Source organism: Hemiscyllium ocellatum, chromosome 14, assembly GCF_020745735.1.
Source record: "Hemiscyllium ocellatum isolate sHemOce1 chromosome 14, sHemOce1.pat.X.cur, whole genome shotgun sequence".
Lineage (NCBI taxonomy): Eukaryota > Metazoa > Chordata > Chondrichthyes > Orectolobiformes > Hemiscylliidae > Hemiscyllium > Hemiscyllium ocellatum.
The window spans coordinates 28,424,201-28,442,590 of NC_083414.1; the positions used below are offsets into that span (position 1 = coordinate 28,424,201).

The 18,390-nt window shown below is 39.0% G+C and overlaps 1 protein-coding gene across 4 annotated transcripts in view; it reads left to right on the forward strand.

Moving 5' to 3' along the window:
• The first annotated feature begins 4,885 nt into the window (after window positions 1–4,885).
• fbln2 (fibulin 2) overlaps window positions 4,886–18,390 on the forward strand; it is a 181,667-nt gene continuing 168,162 nt past the window's right edge. For 2 of the 4 annotated variants that reach the window (XM_060835551.1, XM_060835554.1), the window contains exons 1-2: window positions 4,993–5,231; window positions 9,106–10,409. In XM_060835551.1, the coding sequence (XP_060691534.1) occupies window positions 9,257–10,409 (1,153 nt within the window). In that variant the 5' untranslated portion in view covers window positions 4,993–5,231; window positions 9,106–9,256. Of the gene's footprint in view, window positions 4,926–4,989; window positions 5,232–9,105; window positions 10,410–18,390 lie in introns of those variants that run through there. The other 2 variants (XM_060835552.1, XM_060835553.1) reach the window with 2 other exon arrangements.

An 18,390-nucleotide genomic window follows, 5' to 3' on the forward strand; every position in this document is an offset into this window, starting at 1 on the left:
GTCTCACCTTTGGGTTCTACACATGAAACATAGTGAAACTGTCCATCCATTCCTAGAAATAAATAAAAATTAGAATAGCAGATTACAATAGCAGACTATAATAATAGGCAGGAAGAGACACAGAAATGGGATAAATCAGGTAATAAAGTGACACAAATAAAAATAACAAATCTTCCTGAATTTTCATTGTTCCTTTTCTGTAGTGAGTGCTTAAAATTCCATTGATGGATTTTAGTTTGTGTTTATGTTGTTCTGGACTTCTTTCTCATCACAAATGCTTGGAAATTGGATTGAATCAAGTGAACTGAAAGAATGGCAAAAGACTGCAGGAATCAAATTGAGCTAAGCAGTACTTTGACACCCCAATTCAAAAGAGTCTTCTCTTTGAAGATCACAATCCCTCTCATCAGACAGGTAAGCCAATTTACTTCTGTATGCCTGACAGATGCAACAAGAACATTCTTGTGTGAGAAGATGTTTTTTTAAAATCATAGGAAAGTTACAAAATTAACAGCTACTTTGAGAAGGGTGGACTAATTAAGGAAAGCCAGAATAGAGATTTGTTCAAGGCAAATCATATTGACCTAATTATGATTGAGGTTTCTGGATGAGATAACAGAAAGAGTAGATGAAGGTAATGCGATTGACAAGATGTCAAAAGGGGCTTTGATAGGCAGCCAGAAAATTGAAGCCCAGGGAATGTAACCACATGGATATAAGTTGGCTGAGTGACAGGAAATAGAGTAATGGTATACAGTTGTTTATCAGACTGGAAAAAAGTGTAAAGTGGCGTTCCTCACAATGATCAATTCTTCATATATATTACTGTTTCAAACATGCAGATGACACAAAGCAAGGAAGCTGTGAGACTCAAAAGGACATGAACAAGCTGGTGGAATGAATAAAGCAGATGGTTGATGAAACTTAATGTTGAGAATTATGAAGTGACATATTTTTGTAGGAGGAATGTGAAAAGGGAATATAAACTATAAAATATAAAAGATACAATTCTAAAAGACATGCAGAGACAGAGGAATCCGTGCTTTCAAAAGTCATTGAAGTTATCAGGGCAAATTGAAAAGTTATTTAACAAGGCATTGAGAATCCTGGGTTTTATACTCTGTGGCAATGAGAACAAAGAATAAGCATGTTATGATACAGTTTTGTAAATCACTCGTTCAGCTTCAGGTAGAGTATTGTATCTAATTCAGTGTACTACACTTTAGGAAGGATGTGAAGGCTTTTGAAAAAATGCAGAAAAGATTTACAAGAATGCTTCTAGAAGATGAGGACTTCAGTTATGTTGATAGTTTGGAGAAGCTGGGGATTATTCTTCCTAATGAAAAGCAGGTTGAGAGAAAATTTGATAGAGGCATTCAAAATCTAAATGGAATAGGTAGAGAAAAACTTCTTTTTGACAAAGGGTCTTGAACCAGGTGCTGTATGAAAAGGGAACAAAATGGGATTAGCTGAATTCTTCTTGCAGAGAGCTGGCACCAACTCTACAGGCTGAAGGGCCTCCGTTAGTGCTGTGATCTTTCTATAGATTAATTTAATATCATGAATTTAATCCTAACTGACCACAGTCTCTTCTCAGAGTGTTGCCATTGTTTGCATAAACGTTTTAGCAAATGGTGTTGTTTGACCAATCAGATGTAGGGCTGGAAGAGCTGAGAGACAGGTTGAGAAGAACAAACGTGATGATGAGCCATGGCCATTGTGAGAGTGTACACAATAACTCAGGACTTGAATAGGACCATTTTAATATTGTTGGTGGATAGAAACTTAAAAGATCCAAACATGGAGGAGAAAATTGTTTAGGTCTGCACATTATCAGTGTGCATTGAGACAGAAGCTACTGTCCCATCAATTGTCTGAAACAGAGTCTTGGATCTTATCAGATAATTCTGGTAAGCTGCAGGCACCAATCAGGTATTCAAATGCAAATCACTGGTTTTGAGGATACTTGGGCCAGTTGTTATGAAACAATGGCTCTAAGCTAGACCCTAGGGGAGTTGGGAAGGAGGATTGGGGACAAGAAAAGAAAGATAAGGCAAAGTATCACATATTAGTGCTGTGGAGTCAAAAGATTCTGTGTGGTCCCATCACTCCACCTTGGCTGCATATTAAGGTGTTAAAATTCAAAATGTACCATTTTATTGATGCCCCCCTCCCCCCACAATACACAGGCAGTAAAACCCAAAATACTGAGGAGAGTATACCAAGAAAACAGTTACCTCAGTCCTGCTGAATAGTTGGCAAGCCATTATTATTACAGTCAAGGGATCAAACATTAGTTCAGAGCAACCACCAGAATATTTTCCAGCACCACTCTAATCCAGAGGATGTAGCCTGAACTGCTGTGCTTTTCCAGTACCACTCTAATCCAGAATCTGGTTTCCAGAATCTGCAGTCATTGTTTTTACCTCATTGATTTTAACCCTACTGCAAATCCTCTTGCAAGGATGCCTGCCTTGAAGAAGTTTTCCTATTCTCTCTACAAGAATCTCAGGGAGTCCCTCTCCCACTGCAACTCCCAGGTCATTTCCTCTGCCCTGAAGCTCTTCAACCATGTCCTGAAAAGGACTCGATGCTACTTTCTTCCCACCCCCACCCTCCTCTCATTTAACTCTCCACCCTGCAGGCACTCTGCCTCTATTCCTGATGAAGGGCTTTTGCCCGAAACGTCGATTTTCTTGCTCCTCAGATGCTGCCTGAACTGCTGTGCTTTTCCAGCATCACTCTAATCCAGAATCTGATTTCCAGCATCTGCAGTCATTGTTTTTATCTGTCAACAACTGAGCCAATCTGATGTCAGTTGTACTTCCAGCATTGTTCAAATTGGGACACCTCCCTGAAATTGTGGTCTTTGTTTCTGCTAAAAACTACAACACCCAAGGCAGGGGTTGAGCTCCGAAAGCTTTTAATTTCAAATAAACTTGTTGGAGTACAACTTGGTGTCGTTTGATTTTTGACTTTGGCCACCCCAGATCAACTCTGACATCTCCACATCACCTCAAAATAGGCATAGCAATGTTCACTTTCAGCGCCGTGGTGTTGTGAGAAAGAGACACATAGATTTTGGGAGGTGGCAACATTTTCAGGGGCTTTGAAACAGAAAAGAATATTGAAGATGGGCAGTCATTTAACAAAGTTAAAGGTAGTGTTGCCTATCTTGAAAGGAAGGGAAAACTACTTGAGCCTAGGAAACATTTACAACTCACTAGCAAGAACTAGTGGGCACTTACTTTCAGCAGTTTAGCTGATACAGACTTCCCAAGATTCGGGACATATATAAAACAAATCAAAAACAGGCTACTGATGAGGCACATGGCTTCTTTGTCAGACCCTTCAAGTGTTAAAAGACTTCCTTGAAGTATTGGCTATTCACCCCACTCTCCCCACAGTATTAACCAGAAGGGGGCAGTCTGGGAGTTGGGAACCAGTTTTCTAATATTTTAACCAAACTTCACCCAAAATTGCCCAGTCTATATTTAAATTTAACCAAAGGGTTGGTTTCAAAATGCATGTTAAATCAGATACAGGGGTACAGCTTTTGTAGACCTGTATACAACAGAATGAAGAAAGATGACTTTTATCAAATTTAATTTATTTAGATTAAAGTGAAAAATCTCTGATGTTGGAAATCTGAAATAAAGTGCCTGGGAAACTCAGGTCTGGCAGTATCTGCAGAGAATTAATGTTCGAGTTCAATAACTCTTCTTCAGAACAATAATTTATTCAGGAGTGCTTTGCCTGAAGACACATTGTCTGCTGAAGTTTCAGTCTGCCCAGTTTTCTTGACAGTTTCTCGGTAGTGGTCTGTCATTGTCTTTCAACCTCAGGGCAGGGCAAAGGAGGTAGTTCCTAAATTTACCTCACAGAATAGGATTCAAATCCACATTGTTGTCATGCTGAATCATACACTAGCTACCCAGTCAATTGAGCTAACTGACCCCTATTCTTACTATAGTGGTCCAATGAAACATCAGATAGTTCTTAGCTGGAATGTGCAAAATTGTTGCTGAGTATGCATGTTATTTAAATGTATGTATCTATCTATTGTATGTAAATTTGGCAGCCAGTTAAAATGTGAAGCTTTTCTCAACTTGGGTTTTGTATTTTCCCTTTCCAGATAGATAGTAGCATTGCTAACCCTGCTCTCGGTCCTTGAATAATTTAACATTATAGCCCCAGTGGATTTTTATAAAATGGTTTGTAGATTTAGTTTAATAACATGTGGCAATGTTGTGAAAATTTCTATCAGAAATGCCAACCTCCGGCAGTGCAGCAGAATGGCATCTGAGACTAATTTAAGAGTTTCTTTCCAGTCTTTTTGAACCACACTTCAGCACTCTTGAGTAATGGTTGTTGCAGACCATCTGCTATATTGTTGCTGACTATTCTACAGGGACTCTACATACCAAAAGTCTCTTAGCACGTAATTGCTCCCCAAGAATCAAGATGGGATAACGTTTTGAAATATTTTGCATGGATCAACACATGAACTAAATTGTGTAAGCCTTGGAGCCACTCAGTCCCTTTAAAGTGTAAGCATGAAAATTGTTTGTTTTAATATCGAATTCTACAGAATTAAAATTAATTTTTCTTTGTTTATTGTAACTACAACAAATTTGTTTGCTTCATTCAGATGGACACAATGATAAACATCAACAATTTTCTTTGTCAATTTTAATCTGTGGTTTGCAAGATTTTCTTGTTTAATATTTAAAATATTTTTACCTTTCCTGTTTTAAATGGAAAGTATTGCAACTATCAAGCTGGCGTAGGATTATTCTTACTGGCTCATGTTTTCGGAATTCAACATTTTAAAAATGTTTCTGAACTTCCTGTTTCTAGAACACTGATCAGGCATATATTACTGGACTGGAATATCAAAACTATAGGAACACCCATTACATCATGTAATCCTCTGGATAGTATTTGGCTACAGAAATATTTTAATGTTGGGGGTGGGAGAACAGTTTACTATGGGATGCAGCTCAAAGAGAAGTCTAGTAGCAGACAATAAGTTGTGCTGTGGGAGATTAAAAGGGTCTGACAGCAGGCCAGCACATTAGGTAAGCAACCGTGATTGACGAGAAACTTCTTTGGTTTCAGGTTGAACAAATAGCCCTTACTGTTGGTCAGTTGAGTTCGAAGAGTTGGTCCCACCCTATTAAAACACGTCAAGGTTTTCATACTGTGCTTAGCACACACTGTTGGAACGGGTAAGTCTTGCTTTTATACTGATGTTTCTTTAGAGACAGTTTTATGAATTGGGCAAACAAATGTTAAGGAATGACGATAAATATGTTGAGATGAATGTTATTATGTTAAAGGAGTAGCACAGGCAGATTTAAACTATCATGTTATTTAAAAGCTGCAGTTTAATTTACAGAACCTGTGCTTTTGATCTGCTCATGCACTTTTATTTTGAAGACCAGGGTAAAGCTGGGCTTTAAGCCATTTTAGAAAACTTTAGTTTTCTAGTAAAGTCTTTTGTTTGTGAAGAGCACTATGCCTTGACTTAATTGTGCAAGATAAAAACATGAAATTTCCAGACAGCCAATCTATAAAAAGTACTCTGCAGCTTTAGTTGCACTAAATTAACCCAGAAAGGCAGCTTTTTAAATCATCAAAGAAATAGACTTCTAAGTATAAGAAGCTTCTTTAGCTAAACTTTTCTCGGATTGAGAGATGAGTTTTTTTCTTTGCCTTATTTGTCATGTTGTGTTCAAAAATCACCTTTGGGAGAACTAGCACCCAGTTGTGTGTTAATGAGAAAGTCATTGCAATGTTAGAGCAGTATCTGCTTTCAATCTGCCCTGTGCAGACAGAGTGACCACGCAGAAACACTGCTTCCGATTAAACCTGAGTCCCATTGGACTGATAACGACAGCGCTCCTTTGAAATTCAAAGCTGTTTCCTCACACATCACAGGAGGTAAAACTCCACTACAGTCAAGAAACTTTTAACTGCTCAGGTTACACTCTATACACTGCACAGACTTGAGGCACTCTAAGCTGGACACTGAAACTACATATCCTTACATTGTATTGGGGAAAAAAGAAATAGCTGGCTCAGGAATAATAAAGCAACTGCAATCAATTGGGCATAGCGATGATATGTTGCATGAAATGGCTTCTGAATATGACATGAGCTGCTTTTAAACACAAGGTTTGGATGTAAACGAATCAGGAAAAGTTCCATGCTGTTCCCTTTAAGCAACCAGTATTAGTCATCATCATAGCCATGTGCCTGGCTTGCTCTCAATTTTTTTTCCCAGTTTATCCTGGATCTGAATTTCTTACAGTCTCTATTTGAAATTATAATGTTCTTTTGTCCCTCCAAATTTCTGGTGCAGCTGAAATAAAATTTATTTCAATTTTTAAAGAAATTCAATGTTTTTTGAAAAAAACATTGTTGACTCTAGAGAGTAGCAATCCAGGTTTGTAAAGATTGTTTCCTGGCAACAATCTAAATAAGTAATAGATTTTCCCAATGTTGAGTCATTTAGTGCTATTAAAACAGAGATATTGTTAGTCTATAGAGGGCAATTAAATAAGCTAGAACTGTCTATTTGGAAAAAATGTTGGAGGCATGCTTTGTTATTAAAAGGAAAGAACATATAAGCCTGGATTTATTACACTTTAACTTTCAGCCTGGGTAAATGATTGTATTGATTTTTAAAGTATAAGTAATTAAGTTTCTTGAAAGCAGTTTCTATAAGACCTTCGACAGATGCCCTCTACAAAACTGGTCAGCATGGACAACATCCTTGCGTTTGTGGTGAGAACTGCAGCATTTTTTCCCTCTTGATTTCACAATTTACTGAGAGTGTGGCCTTATGGATCACATGCGTATCAGAGCTGTTATGATACTTGCAGAAAGCAGCTGGTGAAGGGAAAAAAAAACTTTGTCTGTGGCCAGGGAATAGTCTTCATTTTGTGCAGCACAACAGATACTGTATAACCCAAACTAAGAAATGCCTTTAAAAAAATACCAAAGGTTGTCCTGTTTCAATAAAAGTTTGGATTGTTTAACAAAGCAGATTTTGTTACAGTTTCTTTGTGTTGGTACCTCAGTGTTTAAAACCTGAATATTTAATAAACTCTCAATTAGTGAGGTTCCTATTTCAAAACTTCCAGCGTGTCTCACCGGAGAATTTGTAATATTTGGTACAACAGAAACAAATCTATGTTACACATCACTGTACAATTTTTTTTGAGAGAACGCACATAATCCTTTGTGAAATAAAAATATAAAGTCAACTTTGTATGCATTTTATGTTAATGCATCAAATTGTTGCCAAAGTCATTTATTCACATGAATAATATTTCAGTTTCAGTGGCTATGGTCCTTGGTTCATTGTTTGACAATTGGGAAATCATTGGATTCTGTCATGATTTGGAGGTGCCGGGGTTGTACTGGGTGGACAAAGTTTAAAAAAGTCACACAACACCAGGTTATAGTCCCAACAGGTTTATTTGGAAGCACTAGCTTTCAGAGCGCTGCTCCTTTACAATCACCTGATGAAGGAGCAGTGCTCCAAAAGCTAGTGCTTCCATATAAATCTGTTAGGCTATAACCTGGTGTTGTATAATTTTTAACTGGATTCTGTGATCACAATTTGAATCTAATTGCCTTTGAGGTATGGTTTCCAAAAGCATTTGTGAATCATTTTACATCTCACTGTTGAATTATTTTAAAATTTAAATTTAAAAGTCTGTTTAATTCTTTATTACCAATTGTTCTTGGCTAAATATGACTGAGGAATGTTTTATCCTACAGTTTTCAGTAGCATAGAGATTTTCTCATAACCTACTACACATTTATCTTTGTTTTGCATAGATGGTAAGTTTGATTTTGCCTGCTACAGTTAAATAGAACTACTTCATTAAATTCTACCCAACATGATACATTTAAGGTTTAACTTTGTTTATCCTCCTCACCCATTCCTTATCACAGTAACATTTAAGTGGCTGATCCATATTCTGTGAATTGCTGAAAGTTAGGTGTTCTTTTTCATGTATTGCAGATATTGAAATTACATCACCAGAATAATGTTAATTAAGTCTTCTCCAAATTATTGAAACAGTTTTGTCAAAAAAAGTCCAGTTTAAGTAAGTTTGCAATAAGGATGAATGTTTCAAAAAAAATCTTGAGTCTGTGGCTGGAAAATAACATTATATTAATTTTAAATATCATAAAATTTTCAGTAAAATTCAGTCTTTTTGCATCTAGAAATGCATGTTAGAGAATGTCAATATTGAATATTGTCTAATTTTATGAAAAATTGTTTATATAAGTGTGTGTGTCTGTTGTGGATCTTTTGAGTTACAAACCTCTCCAGAACTTTCAAAACTCAGTTAAGACAGACACACCAGTACATGTACGGTACTGACACCACTGCACTGGTGAAGGTGCCATCCTTCAAATGAAATGTTAAACTGAGACCCTATCTGGCTACTCAGGTAAATGTAAAAACTTCCCATGCACTATTTGAAGAAGAGTGAGGGAGCTATTTCCATTGTCCTAGCCAATATTTATCTGTCAATCAATATGACAAACCAATAGATTATCTGGCCACCATCATATATCTGTTGTCGAAATTTGTTGTAGTAAAATTGAATGTCATGTTTCTCACATTACAACAGTGACTACACTTGCAAAAGCATTTAAATGGCTAGAAAACACTTTGAGACATTTGCTGGTCCCAAAAAGCATTTTGTAAATGCATGATTCTTTTTTCCTTTCAAACCCGTAAAACAAGGAAAATATAAAACAGTAATTGCTTTCCACCATAGAGTACAGTGCCATACCATGTAGTATAAACTGCTAATAATAGCAAACCTGACGTAATGTGTCAAGTAGATGTGATTCTGTAACATATGAATGAAATGTTGGTTTATGTGCAGTTGAGAGATGCCAAGAAGTACATACTTTGAGACAGTTCTTGAGTTTCTGTAAAATGAGTTCCAACAGCCTTAATTACACCAACCAATGGTTACTTCTTACATTATGTATCAAAGCTTCCTCTATTTTATATTGGAAATTTCAGTTTGCAAAATCTTTAACAGACTTTTCTTTCATGAATTCAAGGTTTAAGGAAAGACGGCAAAGAATTGATCTACAGTTTGGAACTGGGTCTGGAATTTCTGTAAAAACAAGAGTCAAGAGGGTTTAAATTTGAAAGTTTAAACCAAAGCTGCTTCTGTGAATAATCTAGTGCCTGTGAGAGCCCTTCAAAACCATGGCTACACAAAGACAGGAAGTATTTGTATTATTGGATCTCAGGTTTTGGTTCTACCTGCTGATTTGCTGTGGCAGTTGTCTCACACAGAAGGACTGTACTGGTGTGAATTGCCCTTTGCTCGAAAACTGCATTGAAGAGGTGTTGCAGCCTGGGGCATGTTGTGCTTCTTGCATACAATATGGTTGTGAATGTGAAGGCTACCAGTATTATGACTGTGTTAATGGTGGCTTCAAGGATGGGAAAGTACCTGAAGGATCATCATATTTTGTTGATTTTGGAAGTACAGAGTGTGCATGTCCTAGTGGAGGAGGCAAGATAAGTTGTTATTTCATTCCTTGCCCTGAGCTTCCTCAGAATTGCATTGACGTTATGGAACCAGTTGAGGGCTGCCAACAATGTGCCAAAGTGGGATGTCTTCATAATGGTCAGAAATACACAGCAGGGCACACGTTCCACATGCCACCATGTAAAGTCTGCCATTGTCCAAATGCTGGTGGTGAATTAATGTGCTATGCTCTTCCACACTGTGACGCAACTCAAGAGGTGAAGACTGTCTACCCAATAATTAATGATAACGAAGAGTCAATGCGGCATTATGATGATCATTATAGCTATGACCAAGAGCCTCTAGACAATGAGCACTTTCTTAAGGAATCTTCTAAACAGTCCAAAGAGTATGTACTATTTAATAGCAGGCAACAAAAGTCTGTGAGTAAGAGTTTAGATATTGATGAAGAGGGAAATGAAGACAATGATTACAAAGAAAACTATGTGGTTCCAAATAATTCCCATGTTTTAACCTATACTACAAAGATACCAGATACAGTCAGTGCAACTACAATGGATACAATTGCCCAGTTCATTACATTTGAGAAGGAAATGGAAAATACAAGGGAAGATGAACTCCAAAGGGAATGGTTCACAAAGAAGGAAACATTAGAAGAAAAGACAGAAAATAAGGAAAATAAAGAGGAATCCAGTGACCATATGTTTCCAAAAGTTAAATTTAGTCTCACAAAACAACCTCCTGTTGCTGTTAAGGAAGATAATAATGCAGTACCAAACAAACAGCCACAAACACTTTACTATTATCCTTTTGATGAAGAGGAGGACAATAATAACATTAAATTAAACCCAGATTTCGATGAAGGTAAGATTACGGAACAAGCCTAATTTTATAGTGATAGTTTGTTAGAAATATTCAGTTAACTTCTTCAGAGTAGGTGCATTAGTTCTCAATAAATGAATCTAAGTGGGAATTTCAGGTTTCACCGACCTTAACACTCATTCTTTTGAATTCCGTTATTCACTTCAATAAGTGGCAGGATCTGACTACTAAGGAGACAAGGTAGAGTTCCTTTCTCAAACTCCTCAAGCCTTAATGAGTAGTACTGATGGCATCCAGGCAGTGCTGCTCGAAGGACGTTGTTTGGGAAGAGCTAATGAAAAAGGATAAGAATAATGCAAGAAAAATATTTTTGAAACAGAATGCATTGTGCTTAGGCAAAGGGATTATGACAATAACTCAATAAAGCTTACTTGTCCTAATACTTCGATATCCTTGATTGTGAAGTTGTTGCAAAGAACAATAGAAAGTGCCATTCATCATTTAATGATCATTACCACAGGCCTGAAAATTGGCACTCACTGAAATATCAGCATGGCTGGGATCCAGGTTAAATTCACACCCTTTCCTTCAAACTTGGGAACCCATAGAAATGTATTTCTTGTGTTTGTTTATTATAAACAAGGTGAAGAAATTGGGATTCCTGAAATGTTAACTGATAAAACACCCTATCAACTTTGTCTTGGTAATGTCTGAGAAATGCAAACTTCAACTTAAGGTATAAGTGTAGGTGACATAATTGGTATTTAACACACTGATGATTTGTAGTTTGTGTGAAGTAATCTTGTGATCATGTTGTTGGTTTACTTACCATTATAAAGCTTTCAAATGTTAAACATATTTCCTGTTGTTATTTTGTCTTATCAAATATACCAAAACATGTGACAAATGAGATCCTTCCATCTATTCTACTGATATAATTTTAAAAATTCATTCATGGATGTCAGCATCGCTGGCTGGCCAGTATTTATTTCCCCTCCCTAGGTGCCCGTGAAAGGGTGGTGGTGAGCTAATGCAGCCCACCTGCTGTGGGTTGACCCACAATACCATTAGGGAGGTAATTCCAGGATTTTGACCCAGCAGCTTTGAAGGAACAATGATACATTTCCAAGTTGGAGTGGTGAGTGGTTTGGAGGGGAGTTTGGAGGTGGTGGTGTTCCCTTGTATGCCATGCCCTTCTAGATGGAAATGGTTATGGGTTTGAAAGGTGCTGTCTAAGGACTTTTGGTGAGTTGCTGCAGTGCATCTTGAAGATAACACACATTGTTGCTACTGGGTCGGTGGTGGATGCTTATGAATGTGGTGCCAATCAATGAGCTCCTTTGTTCTGGATGCTGTCAAGCTTCTTGAATATTGTTGGTGCTGCATCCATCCAGCAAGTGGGAGTTTTCTCTCAGACCATTAACCTGTGCCTTGCAGATGATAGGCAGGCTTTGGGGAATCAGGAATCACTTGGTGCAATACTCCTAGCCTCTCACTTGCTTTTGAAACCATTGTATTTAAGTGGTGAGACCAGTTGAGTTTTCCATCAATGGGAACCTCGAGGATGTTGATAGTAGGGGGATTCGGTGATGGTGACACCATTAAATGTCCAGGGGAGGTGGTCAGATTGTTTCTTAATGTGATAGACATTGCCAGGCATTTGTGTGATGTGAATGTTACTTGCCATTTGATAGTCCAAGCCTGGATTTTGTCCAGATCTTGTTACATTTGAACATCAACTGTGTCAGTATCTGAGGCTTCATGAATAGTTCTGAATTTTGCGCAGTCATTGGCAAACATGCCCACTTCTGACTTTATAGTGGAGGGAAAGTCATTGATGAAGCAGCTGAAGATAATTAGGCCTAGGACACTACCCTGAGAAATTCCTGCAGTGATCTCCTGGAGCTGAGATGACTGACCTCCATCAAACATGACCATACCTGCACCAGGTATGATTCCAACCAATGGGGAGTTTACCCCGATACCCATTGATTCCAGTTTTACTACTTTTTGTTGCCACGCTCGGTTGAATTCAGCCTTGATGTCAAGGGCTTGATATCACTCTCACCTCACCTCTGGAATACAGCTCTTTTGTCCATGTTTGAACCAAAGCTGTAATGAAGTTGGGAGTTAAGTGACATTAGCAGAACCTAAACTGGGCATCAGTAAGCAGGTTATTGTTGAGCAGATGTTGCTTGATAACACTTTTGATGATCAAGAGTAAACTGATGGAGCAGTAATTGGCTGGGTTAGATCTGGTTCAGCATTTTATGTACAGGATATAACTGGGTAATTTCCCATTTTGTTGTGTAGGTGCCAATGTTATAACTGTACTGCCACAGTTGGCTAGGAATGCGGCAAGTTCTGGAGCACAAGTCTTTTTTTCAGGGCCCATAGTCTTTGCAGTATCCAGTGCCTCCAACCTTTGCTTGATATCACACGGAGTGAATCAAATTGGCTGAAGATGGAATCTGTAATGTTGGGGACCACTGGAGGAGACTGAGATGGAATATCCACTGAGCACATTTGGATGACGATTGCTACAACAGCTTTAGCCTTATCTTTAGTACTGTTCCATTGGGCTCATTGTGGATGTGGATATTTGTGCAGTCTCCTCCTCCAGGGAGTTCTTTAATTGTCCACCGTGATTTGCGACTTGGATGTGGTAGGACTGCAGAGCTTAGATCTGATACTTTGGCATGGGATTGCTTAGCTCTGTCTATCATTTGCTGCTTATACTGTTTGGCATGCAAGTAGCCCTGCTTGATAACTTCACTGAGTTGACACCTCATTTTTACATCTGTCTGGTGCTGCTCCTGACCTGCCCTCCTGGACTCTCCATTGAACCAGTGTTCACCCCGGCTTGATGGTAATGGTTGGGTCTGGGATATGTTGAGATGTAAGGTTGCAGACTGTGTTGAAATATAATTGTGCTGCTCTCAATGGCTCACCACACCTCATAGATATCCACTCTTATGTTACTTGACAATGCTTGTCCCATTTAGCGTAGTGACAGTGTCACACAACATGATGGAGTCTCAATGTGAAGACTGAACTTTGTCGGCAGAAGGATTGTGCTGGTCACAGGGTTAGTGGTCACTCCTAACAATACTGTCATGGATGGATGCATCTACAGGTTACGGATTGGTAAGAATGAGGTGAAGTTTGTTTTTCCCTCTAGTTGGTGCCCTCCCCATTTGCTGCAGACCCAGTCTCGTAGTTAATGTCCTTTAGGACCTAACCAGCTTGGTAAGTAGTGCTGCTGCTCCCAGTGTTTATTTTGCACCCTTGCCACCCTCAGTGCTTCCTCCATGTATTGTTCAATGTGGAGTACTGATTCAACAGCTGGGAGCGGATGATACATGGTAATCAGCAGGAGGTTTCCTTGCTCAAGACTTCAAGAGGTCCAGAGACAGTGTTCAGGACTCCCAAGGCAGCCTCCTCCTTCTGTACACCACTGTGCCATATCTCTGCTGGGTCTGTTCTGCTGGACAGGACATAGAGTCATAGAGATGTACAACACAGAAACTGACTCTTTAATTCAACTCAGCCATGCCGACTAGGTATCCTGAATTAATCTAGTCCTACCTGCCAGCATCTGACCCATATCCCAACACATCCTTTCTATTCATATACCCATCCAGATGCCTTTTAAATGTTATAATTGTATCAGCCTCCATCACTTCCTCTGGCAGCTCATTCCATACACGCACTACCCTCTGCATGAAAAAGTTGTTCCTTAGGTCCCTTTTAAATCTTTCCCCTCTCACCCTAAACCTATGCCCTCTAGTTCTGAACTCCCCCACCTGAGGGAAAATACTTTTCTATTTATCCTATCCATGCCCCTCATGGTTTTATAAACCTCTATAAAGTCACCCCTCAGCCTCCAACACTCCAAGGAAAACAGCCCTAGCCTATCCAGCCTCTCCCTGTAGCTCAATCCTTCCAACCTTGGCAATGTCCATGTAAATGTTTTTCTGAACCCTTCCAAGTTTCACAATGTACTTCTAATAGGATGGAGACCAGAATTTCACACAATATTTCAAAAGTGGCCTAACCAATGTGCTGTACAGCTGTAACATGATTTCCCAACTCCTATACTCAATGTTCTGGCCTACAAAAGTATACTAAACACCCCCTTCACTATCCTAACTACCTATGACTCCACTTTCATGGAACTATGAACCCATACTTTAAGGTCTCTTTGTTCAGCAACATTCACCAGGACCTTGCCATTAAGTGTATAAGTCCAACTAAGATTTGCTTTTCAAAAATGCAGCACTGCACTGGTCACAGGCCTCCATTCTGAAAAACAACCAGTTTGAGCCAATTCTGCACCCAACAAGCTAGTTCTCCCTGTATTCCATGCGATCTAACCAGTGAACCATGAGGATCTTTGTAGAACGCCTTGCTGAGGTCCAAATAGGTCACATCCACCACTCTGCCCTCATCAATCCTCTTCGTTACTTCCTCAAAAAACTCAATCAAGTTAATGAGACATGATTCCCGCACATAAAGCCATGGTGACTATCCCTAATCAGTCCCTGCCTTTCCAAATACATGCAAATCCTATCCCTCAGGATTCTCTCCAACAACTTCCCACCACTGATGTCAGGCATATCCAGGGATGGTGATGGTGGCATCTGGGACATTGTCTTTAAGGTATAATTCTGTGAGTATGACTACATTAGGCTATTACTTGACAGCTCTCCCAATCATGGCATTGGACCCCAGGAATTGGCGAGGAGGACTTTGCAGGGTTGACAAGCCTGTTTCTGCTGGTGCCTAGATCGATGCAAGATGGTCTATCTGGTTTCATTTCTTTGTTGAGACTTTGTAGCAATTGATAAATGTGAATGGCTTGCTAGATCATTTCCGAGGGTAGTTGTGAGTCAAGTACATTGTTGTGGGTCTGGAGTCACATGTAGGCAGGACCAGGAGAGGATAGCGGATTTTCTTCCCTGAAGGATATTAGTGAATCAAATGAGTTTTTCTGACTATTGACAGTGATTTCATGTTTATCAGTAGATTCTTATTTCCAGATTTTTATTTTAATTGAAGTCAAATTTCTCCATTTGCAGCATTCTCAGAATATTCACGGAGTTTCTGGATTGATAATACCATTAGCTTTTGCCTGCCCATAATATTAAATTACTAACTAATAACTGAAGTCATAACTTTACAATCAGGCATTAATAGTTTACTTAAATTTTAAGATGTAATACCTGTTGTTATGAATGAAAATTTGAACAGAAAGTATGTTCATTACTAATTGAGCATGTTGATGCCTACAGTTACAAAACAACTTTAAGTATTTGAATTACTTTCATACGCATTTTTATGAGGTGATAAATGTGCAAACATTACACTGAAAGATTGATAGAAGTTTGAAGCTCTTTCCCACAAACAGCAAATGAGGCTAGATCAAGTGAAAATTATAATCTGGAACTGATTGATGTTTTGTTACCAAGATGATTAAAGGGTAAGCAATAAAGGCGGTTACGTCACAATCTCATTGAATGTTGGAACCAGTATGAGCAGATAAATGGTTTACTTCAGTTCCAGTGTTCCTCAATACAGTTCAAATAGACTAACCTATATTTCCCTAATAGACTGTACTTGCACAATGTGAGTAAAATGGATATGTGAAGCCATGGTGTCAGTCAATGAACAATAATCATGCAGTCATGCAATATTTAAATTTGGTCAGTATGTGAATTTGTGAGTGTTATACTGTGTTCATTTGAGAGTGGTACACATTCAGAATGAAGGAGATGTTTAAACATGAGAGATCAAAAGGTGTAAAGTCTCATTAAAATTTTATTTCAATTAAACAGTGTGAAACTCCAACCCCACTAATTACTTGTTCCTCACATATACAGTATACCCAATTAATTTTGTCTTAATTAACATATAGCATTGCGTGTTCCCTCGTTCTATTTGGTCCCAGACATCCCTGCCACACTCTGTTGGATTATAAGAACATAAGAAATAGGAACGAGAGTAGGCCATTTGACCCATCAAGCTTGCTCCTCCATTCAATAAGATCATGGCTGATTGTTTTGTGGACTCACCTGTAGTTACCTGCCCACTCCCCATAACCCTTAATTCTTTTACTGTTCAAAAATCTTCTCCTTAAAAACATTTAAATGAGGTAGCTTCAACTGCTTCAGTGGGCAGGGAATTCCACAGACTCACAACCCTTTGGGTGAAAAAGTCCCTCCTGAATTCAGTCCTAAATCTGAGAAAGTCACTGGAATTGAGTTACTCAGTTGGCTCTCCATTATGAGTTGTATGGGGCAAATAGAACATTATAAGCCCTGTGATACAAACCTCAATGTTGTAAAATGTGAGCATAGTAATCTTCAGAAGAACATATCTCGGTGGAATGGGCAGACAAGTGGCAGGTAAATGTTAGTGCAAAGGAGTGTGAAAGGTTTCATTCTGGTAGGATGAATTGGGAGAAACAATATAAGGTAAAACATAGAATTGTAAAGGGAGTGCAGAAGGCAGAGGCACCTAGATATCCATGCAGATAAATCAAGGAAGTTGACAGGACATATTGAGAGCACAGTTAATAAACTTATGGCATTTTGAACTTTATTAGTAAGGGGCATTGAGCATAAAAGCAAGCAAATTATATTGAATTATAAAATGTAGTTTGCTTTCAGTTGGAATATTGTGTTGTGCAGAGATTTGATAGAGATATTCAAAATAATGAGAGGTATGGTAACAGTAGATAGAAATAAACTTTTCCATTGGTTGAAAGATCAAGAGCCAAAGTGCACTGAAAGAATGGCATTATGAGGAAAATTGTTTTGAAGTTGTGAGTGGTTAGGATCTGGATGCACTGTCTGATAATCTGCTGGAGGTTAGGTCATTTGTGGTTATCAAAAGGGAATTGGGTCATTGTGTGAAAAAAGGTTTGTGTTACTGCAGGGAAAATGTGAGAGAATGGTGCTAGGTATATTACTCTTTCAGTGAACTAGTACAGACATGACTGACAGAATGAGTGGCAGTTTAACCATTCTGAGTCTTTGGGCAGAGTTAGCCATTTAAAATTAGTGCTAATAAAATTTAGAAAATAAATCAACTGCCTTGGAATTTCTTGAACCTTATTTCTGAAATTTGTGTATTACTACAGTCATTGTAAAATGGATGCCAGGTGAGCTTTCATCTTCTACTATGCATAGTCGTGATCTAATAGGGCTTATCTAAATGTACCTTTTGTATCTGAAGTGCACTAACCAAGGAGGTTGAGCAGTTCATCAACTTCACCAACACATTCCACCCCAATCTTAAATTCACCTGGACCATCTCTGACACCTCCCTCCCCTTCCTGGACCTCTCCATCTCCTGGCATTAATGATGACCGACTTGACACCTGATATATTTTGCAAACCCACCAACTCCCACTGCTACCTGGATTACACCTCTTCACACCCTACCTCCTGCAAAAATGCCATCTCCTATTCCCAATTCCTCCGTCTCCACCGTATGTGCTCCCAGGAGGACCAGTTCCAGCACAAAACACACCAGATGGCCTCTTTCTTTAGAGATCGCAATTTCCCTTCTCACATGGTTGAAGATGCCCTCCAATGGAGATCTCATCCACATTCCACACCTCCACCCTCAAACCCCACCCCTCCACCGTAACAAGGTCAGAGCCCCCGGTCCTCGCTTTCCACCCTAGCAACCTTCGCATTAACCATATCATACGACAATCCCACCACCTCCAAACGGACCCCACCACCAGAGATATATTTCCCTCCCCACCCCTTTCCGCTTTCCACAAAGACCGTTTCCTCTGTGACTACTTAGTCAGGTTCACGCTCCACAACAACCCACCCTCCATTTCTGGCATCTTCCCCTGCCACCGAAGGAATTGCAAAATCTGTGCCCACACCTCCTCCCTCACTACCATCCACGGCCCCAAAGGAGCCTTCCACATCCATCAAAGTTTCACCTGCACATCCACCAATGTTATTTATTGTATCCGTTGCTCCCGATGCGATCTCCTCTA